The 8,683-nt window shown below is 38.7% G+C and overlaps 1 protein-coding gene across 1 annotated transcript in view; it reads right to left on the minus strand.

Moving 5' to 3' along the window:
* ADAM10 (ADAM metallopeptidase domain 10) overlaps window positions 1-8,683 on the minus strand; it is a 136,327-nt gene that overhangs the window by 113,961 nt on the left and 13,683 nt on the right. Inside the window, exon 2 of the mRNA XM_019504302.1 lies at window positions 95-245. Coding sequence (XP_019359847.1) covers window positions 95-245 — 151 coding nt within the window. The remainder of the gene's footprint in view (window positions 1-94; window positions 246-8,683) is intronic.

Raw genomic sequence — 8,683 nt, forward strand, 5'->3', positions numbered from 1 at the left:
GATACAGTAGTACTGTCCTTCACTAGGCATTTATATTTGCTTAAAATAAACAGGAAATTTCTATTGAGGTGCAAAGCTTTAAATAACTGCTTACCTTCCATGAGCGTGAAAATCTAGGCGCAAAAACTGGTCTTCATGGGACACTGCTCTTTTGGCACGCTGGTGTTTTTGGTGTAATGAATCCATATCATAAGATAATCCTTCATAATGTCTAATGTATTTGTTTAAAGGATTTCCATACTGGCCTGTTAAGAGAAAAATTGTAAAGTGAGTCAGCATTTCAGGTTTCCAGGTAACAACTTAACATTTATCTGGCATTCCTGAAGACATTATACATACACCTTCAACGAAGGTACAATTGAAAGCTTACATTCTGCAGGCTAGAAATACCTAGCAATTAAGAGCAATTAATATGCAGGATAAACTTCCGGGGTGATCTAAACACGTTGGTGCAAGCAAATAGTAAACAAACAACCCTCCCCATTAATTTCCCATGGTATTTAGCTGCAGTTCAGATCTCTCAGCTTTAACATTTTCCCTTAGAGATAGGATTTTACTTCAAGTAAGACTGCATGAAAAAAATATGGGAGAAAAAGACCTGGCCTTTCTGTGCAGGTGGCAGAAGAAAGCACAAGGAAAACTGGGCAAAAGCACTTAGAGCAAAACAGAGCTTTCAAAATACCAGTTACAACAGACTTTGGGGACTTTTACCCTAGAAGACTTTCACTGCAAAATTAGACATCTGGATTGTCAGCTGGCATTAGTAGGTGATGAGGTATCAAATTGCTGTGTATATACAGCTGCCAGGTGCATCGAGAGAGGTATGCTAAGCTTGCCTGCCAAACCAGCCTAGTTAAACAGGTAAAGACCAAGGATGAAAAAGTCTGGAGAAACAAAAGGATCAGAGCCTTAAGGGGGAATGAGAATTAGAGGGAAAGAACCATGAGGACAAGACTTGTGGAGAAGGATGCCAGAAAGGGTTCGTGGGAGCGACTTGGAACAGATCAGCTGATTCGATTAGTTTTGAAAACAGGACCACAAAGAACCTGATGAAAGCACCGAGGGGGCCGAGGGTTCGCTACCGAGATTGATGCTAACTCCAGAATTGACTTTCCTTCAGAAATTCTTGCCCCCAACATTCCTCTACAGATGGGGAAATGGGTCTGAATGTAACCCCCAAATACACATGGATAGTAAACATCTGTGTTCTGTATTAGCCCATTACTAGTTTTCTCCCTCTTGGCTACCAGCCTTTTCATGAGCTATGCTGTCTTTTCTTTAAAAAAAAAGTAGAGAGGAAGGAGGGGAGGGGGCAGAAAACTGCCCCACTTCTATTGTGGAGAGCGAATATGAATAAGGGACAATATAACAAAAATAATGTTGTGAAGGTGGTTGTTTGAGGGAACATATTATTTTATAATTCTAATCCTCAGAAGTATTTCAAGGAAGCTCTGGTTTTCTTTGCCTGTGAAGTGATGCTAAATATTGCTCATATACATCATCTATTTCTGCATCAGAAACCACAGTATTCTTCACATAGAACACCTACTTCTGACAAAAAGGTAAGTAAAATTACCAACAATGAAAGTAGTGCAAAAAAGAGTGAATAAACCCAGTAGAAGTAGTACGAAATGGTAGTAAAATATAAAAGGTGACTATATTTTAACATGAAAGTATTTTAGTAGAATATTAAGCATATGAACATAACCAATCATAGGGCCTTTTTTCTATTGTAAAGATCTGAATTCAGGACCATAAACACTTTGAAGTACAAGGCTGCCACATGATATGAGGAATGCTGATAAAAAGGCCCTTTTTCCCTCTAAAGGCAGGGTGGACCCAATAATTCCAGTAAATGAATGTAAGCTTCAAATGTTCATTAGCACCTCAGAAAGACAGGTACTAATCAAACATTAATTTGCACATGTTAATTAATGATAGCATTGGTTCCCAGTTTGAATCCAAAGGGTTTTTTGTAACTTGTGTTTACAATATTCATGATTTCAGTGTTGCTTTCATTTGCAATCAGGACACTAAATATTGCATAAGATGTTTAGGAAAATATGAGTAAGCTACAATAATAAAACATAACCCTTTAGACATTATATAAAGATACAGAATACATGGCTTTGATTAATTACAGTTTGCAAATAAATTAATGTTATTTGCTAAGAGGGCTCACCCAAAAGGAAACAAAGATGTACCCAAGAGCCCTGCTGAAAAATAAGGCTCACCCACTGCAATCTCCTCCTTGCAGACACAAGCTCACAAATAAGGCAGCATAGATAGCTTTAAGAAACCTTAAGCACATACTCCAGTCTTGTTCTTAGGATGCCTGTTTTGGAACAGTCTGGGTGCATATGCTCAGGTTTAATCTAATTACATATAGCATCTAATTTACGGGCTTGGGCACAGGTGGAGTAGGTGAAAGTAGGCAGGGCATATTACTTAGCACAAAGCAGCATTTTGCCAATGAAATACACATACTAAGTGTGGCCTTGTGGTATTGTCATTAACTCCAAGTGACAGCACGTGATCAATTTATAATCTCTGGCAAATCTGCAGAAACAGTCACTTTTGAAAATGCTGAGAGGGAGAGCAAATAAGGCAGACGCATGCATTTAGCCAACATTTCACAGTTGAACACACAGTCACTCAAATGCAAATGTAAAATTTTCAGCAGTTTTCCATAATAAACCTGCAAATTAGTGTTTGTAAAGGTCATTATTTTTTAAATAAGCCAATTAAGACAACAATTAACTTCTCGTAACCAGATGGAAGGAATATTTGAATATAATCAATATTGAGTATTAAAACCTGGTCCAATGGGAAGTCCTCCCCAGCACCATACTTTTGGCAAAAATGTGCCCTGTATGGCTTCAGAGGTAGTTCTGGACTGTAACATACTGCGATTATATCTTGTGGTATGGGAATAATTAAACAATTACACACAGCAAAAGCATCACCTTTGAGTAAGATATCACCTAGTTACCCCTCAGAAATTATTCTAGAATTTTCTGTGCCTCTAGTAATTTTTCTGAATCTGTTAGACTCCTAATTATTTGTTTTAAATTTTCCAGAAATGAACAATCAAGCATGAGGGTTTCTGCTCATCTTCTACCCACAGCTGAATTCAAGAGAAGTTCAAATTCTTCCCCAAGTGGGTACAGAAGTAAGGTATTTTCTGTGCACCCTCAAAATGAAACATTTCAGAACTTAAAATTCATTTTAAATTTGCTATGTAAATTTTTAGATTTTGGAACTTAAACCCAGACCACCACTGTAAATTGATCCATCTCCTGTCCTCTGAATTTACTTTTCTATTTTTCTATTTTCTTCTATTTTATACTCTTCCAGAAAAAGAGTAACATATGCATATTTTAAAGTAAATACTGGTTAGCCAAAAGCAATGGCTATGCAGCAAACTTTGTGTTAGGATCAGAAGGTGGCAAGGTTTGTTCCATCATGACAGAGGAATGATTTCGTAATTTCAGTTAACTCAAGTTTGACAGGATCCTGTAAATGATAGCTTGAGGATCTTAAAATGTTTTTCTCAGGTCTCTGAACACTGCCCTGCTGCAGGGGATGGATGCTACATGCTTTTTTACGTTCTCCAAAACAATAGAGAAAAGAAGTATTGTTCTCTGCAACCAAAGCCTATATTTATTTACAATTATATATAAAAATGCCTATGCATGCTGTTATATGACACAAGTTGAGCATTAAGTCATGTACACTTGCAAAGGGTGCCTACCAGGTGGCCAGCATTCACCAAAGCAAAAGATTTTTCTCCCTCCTCAACCATAATAAAGTAAGAGTTACCCAAACTCAGGTCCAATACATGGCTTTTCTCGCATACTATCCTACCATATTGAAGCAGGAATGTTTATAGAATCATAGGAATTAAGGGCTGGAAAGGACCTCAAAAGATCATCAAGTCCAACCTCCCTGCTCTGAGCAGGAATACTGTTAAGATCAAATGATCCCAGCAAGGTGTCGGTCCAGTCTCTTCTTGAGGACTTCCAAGGTTGGGGATTGCACCACCTCCTCCTTGGGAAGTCTATAGCAGATTCTGGTCACCCATACTGTAAAGAAGTTTGTCCTTGCATCCAATTTGAAACCATCCTCTAACAGTTTATGGCCATTGCTCCTTGTCCTCCCTTAGGGCACCCTGGTGAACAGTTTCTCCCAGCTCCTGATATTTACCCCTTACATACTTATAGACAGCCACCAAGTCCTCCTTCAGTCTTCTCTCTCAGGCTGAACAGTCTCAGATGCATTAGTCTTTCCTCATAAAGTTTGTCCTCCAGGCCCTTAATATTCTTGTGGCCCTTCTTTGGACCCTTTCAAGATTCTCCAGGCCTTTTTTGAAGTGTTGGTGACTGTATTACAGTAAAATCCCTGTTATCTGGCATTCTACTAGCCAGAATACTCTACTAACCATCACCATGCCACTGCCGCCACCACCATCCTGCACCACCACCGTGTGCAAGCCATATGCAACCATTCCGCGCTGCTGCCATCCACCACCCTGCGCTGCCACATGCAAGCCTTCGCCCCACCCCTCCAGTATTTTTAGATATCTGTAATTTTTACATAACTGGCACCTAGCATTCCCCACATGCTGGATAACAGAGATTTTACTGTACTTCAATATGTGTTGCAATGTATTTGCTTGCATGTACAATTATGTTCCTCTTATAACTTCAACTAAGCAGAATTAATTTCAGAAGTACTCTCCTTTCTCTCCAGTTAACTACTGATTCTTTAGGATCTTTAACCAGTAGTTACATTCCTAAACTTAATCAGTATAAAGGCCATAGCTGGAATGAAGATTAGGTGATGGAAGACTATCCTAAATCATGGACATTTCATATCTGTTCCTTATTAACATCCCTTACGCATAAGAGACCATTCTAATGCCCCAAATCAAAATTCTAAAGAAATAGAACATAATAACTATTTTCTGGCTACCTGCCGCAGTCTCTTGAAAAATTCAAAGCATTTACACTACAGTAGAAGTATGCCAACTAATTTCTACCTGCCATCATAAAAGTGAGAGTATTAATGCTAGTTTCTATTTATGCTGAACTTGTTTTTAAACAGTCTATCACTGGAGGGAACAGGTGACAGAGGTGGCGAGGGAGAATTACCATAGCTATGCATTCTACTAGAAGAAAAATACACATGAACACACAAGTGTATACATACACACATATATATAACCTCCCTGCACAGCTGGTCCTTGCAGGCCATGAGTGGGTCAGGATCAGCTCTGGGGCTCCCCTGTGCCCGTGTCAACTGAGGACAGCAGCAGCGCAGTTTCCTCCTTCCAGCATTTGCTTCCTGCCAGCAGGGGGAAGTGGGAGGAGGGAAGTGGTTAGGGAGGAGGTCCTGGAAGGAGGAACCTGAGCACCACTGCCACTGTCCCCAGCCGAGTCTGGCTTCCTACACAGCTGCTCCCTGCAGTAAGGGGCAGGAACGGCTCCGGACTCCTCCTACACCCAGATCTGCTGAAGACACTACCATTCTCTATAGCTCCAGGCTGGAGCAGTTCCGCACACAATTCTAAAACTAGGCTGTGTGTCCTTTACATTGAATGGGGAAAAAAACGCTTGGCTTGGAATTGAGTAAATACAGTGCCTATCCATATTCATGCATGCGTGCACACACACACGTGTGTTGACATGGTCCAGTGAAGAGACCTATTCTTGAACTCAGGCCCTTTCCAAGTTAAGAAATTCTCAAAAGTGGAAGAAATAAGTCCGGTTAAATGTGAAGCCTTGGCACTCCTGAAGAAATCTGTGAATTATAATAATCCATTTTAACAGCCAATGATTTGATTTAAATTCAAGATGTCGCAAAAAAAAAAAAGAGTGGTACTGTGGGTGCTGACAAAGTCTCTAAGCTATAAGACTCCTACTATTAGCCATTCACTCCTTTACAATTGTGAAGTAGGACTCAAATTCCAGAGGCAGTCACATAAGCAAGCCTTCTATTTCACTCAGTCAGGTAAAACAGTCCAGCAGCAGAGACAACCATTATAAAAAGCCACATTTCAAAAACTGGACTACACAGCAAACTTTTACAAGATATGGTAGATGGTAGAATAGAAAAGCAGAATAAAGAGAGTACAAATAGAGGAAAAAGTTTTAAAAATATAATTTCATGTGCTGCTGAAGTTAGTGTAGCTGTAGCAAAGTGTTACTCTAATATCCATAATACAGAATCCAAGTGGGACACAAGAGTTTAACAGATTTTTAAAGGGGTGCATGAGTCAAGAAGTTTTGAGAATTAACACTCTTATAGGATATTCAGAACACCTGACAAGCTGCTGGGATGAAAGAATACATCAGCTTCTCAGGCACTCTTTGCATGATGAATTGAAGGAAAAGGATGATAATTAAAGTAATAAGCTACCTGACCTAGAAGAGACAACTCTTGTAAAAAAGACGGTATTCCTCATTTAAGGTGGAACAGGAACTGTTTTTTGTTTGCTTGTTTGTTTGTTTTTTTAAACTAAAATGCTTAAATCAGTTGCCTGAAGTACTACCAAACTGATGAAGCAGGAAAGCAAACATTCACCTTTATGAAGTACACATGATAAAACATTATAAATAATGTAGCATTAGAAGTTGCTTAAAGGCACTTTAAAATATGCAAAAAAATCAACTGTGAAGCTACAGGACATCTTACAACTAAAATACCAACACACCTGTGTAACTTGAACATTAAGTTGTCTGCTACCAGTCTATGAAAGAGAATTTGAGAAATTTAGGCACATGATAGTTTAAAAATGAATATTAAATGCTTGAGTTATTGTATGCTAAAAATTGTGTATATTTTCAGCTAAGGAAAAGATGACTTCAGATCATGCTGGTTTCCCTTATCACAAATACTGTACAAATTACTGCCAATAAAAGGGGCTAACAGATTATCCAAGCTAGAAGAGGACTTACAGTCAAACCACTATTTAGCCTAAAATACCAAGAGAATCACTGAGCATTTACTCTCTCCATTCGGTTTTCTGTCATTAAATATAAACATATTTCTGACCTACCTAAAAACTGACCATTAACTATCTGACCAACTAGGATATTAAAACAATTAATATCACTGAAGTCTAGATCATTTTCATTTTTTAAAAAATGGGATTTAAACAAGACATTGATAGGGTAAGACAGGTGTGTGCGTGTGTGTGTGGGGGGGTGTTTCCCAAAACCCTTACATCTTCAAGTTCTGATAATACAAAGGTGATTATGTCTCTAGGCAGTCATTTGTAAGTGCTGCATAGGCCTCCCAGTTCTTATGATTCAAAACTTGCACCTCTCCAAAGTTCTGGAGAGCAGGCTTTGTGATTAACAGGTTTTTGGTGAATGTAAGAAAATAAGCATTATAGTCATGCTTTTATATTCATTAGAATGGCAACTGATGACTTTTTGTTGAGTGAAACGTCCTCAGGAAATTAAAGCAACAGGAGTCGCAGAATGCACTTCTCCCTCAGTTGTTAGAAGTGGAGAAAATTAAGGTCCAAAAAGGTCTCAAGTGAGAGAAGAAGGGTCTATAGTTATACACCCCCTCCAAAGACATCTTGCGTGATTAGAGGCAGACAAGGTTCTTTGGGTAGATGTGGTACCTTTTATTAAACCAACTAAATAGTGTCCAAAAGCTTGCAAAGAACAAGCACCCTTTCTTCAGGCATAAGAAGGGTCTGTTGGTATCTGTACACTTCTAGATCTCAACTACCTAGAAAGTTTTTGATGCAGAAGTTAGAAGTAATAAGAATAAGCACTTCTTCTCCAAATCACGCATGCCAACATAAGACCTGACATCTCTGGGAACATTGTGGTCAGAACATTAGAGGGGCAGCAGGAATTCCTAAAGAAAAATATGCCAGTTTTCAAAGTCAAGTGATAGTTTTATTTCGCATTCAAGATGTTTCTATAGCTACAGTGAGAAATCAATCACCTCTGGGGGGTTTTCACCCAAGATGAAAGGAAGAGAGACAATCTTGCCACATCACAGCTTCAGGGAAGTAGCCATCTTTCTCATAATTAAATATCCATTTCAGAAGACTTCCACTTTTGAAGAATAAACAGTTCAAAGGACATCTCAACAGAAAATATCAGAGTAAGGCCAGTAATATTGTCAACGTTTGTTTTACAAAAAAAGGGGGAAGGAATACACTTCCTTAAGAAAAAAAAAAAAAGCTTTGTTCTAATAACTTATCAAAACCATCTGAAAAAGGGCAGTCAGCCCCAATAAACTACATCCCGAAGCCAGCTTTGGCAGGACAGGGGGAACAATACATTTCCTTTATTTTAAAAACAGCTTCTTCAGGATTGAGAACACAAAGACAGCTTGGATTTTTAAGACCAAATCCAAGCAGCCTTGCTTTATAAATATATGAAAGGAGGGACTTGTGTCTGCTTTACATATGTCCTATGACTACAGCCCTGAGGCAATAGAAGCAGTTCTGCTTAAGATCATGAGCCTTAACACAGCCTTCCAGACTTAGGCCAATACAATTTGCAATACAATTACAGTCATTTGGACACAGTCCTCTTAGAATTGCCTAGGGAACTAATGAAGATGAAATAAAAATTGGTGATTTTTCTATGAGCTTTATAAAGCTCCAATGACTTTTTTCCTTTGAAATGCATGATGGTCTTCATTGGGAAGG

This window comes from Gavialis gangeticus, unplaced genomic scaffold, assembly GCF_001723915.1.
Source record: "Gavialis gangeticus isolate Ggan-Ray unplaced genomic scaffold, GavGan_comp1, whole genome shotgun sequence".
Classification (NCBI taxonomy): domain Eukaryota; kingdom Metazoa; phylum Chordata; order Crocodylia; family Gavialidae; genus Gavialis; species Gavialis gangeticus.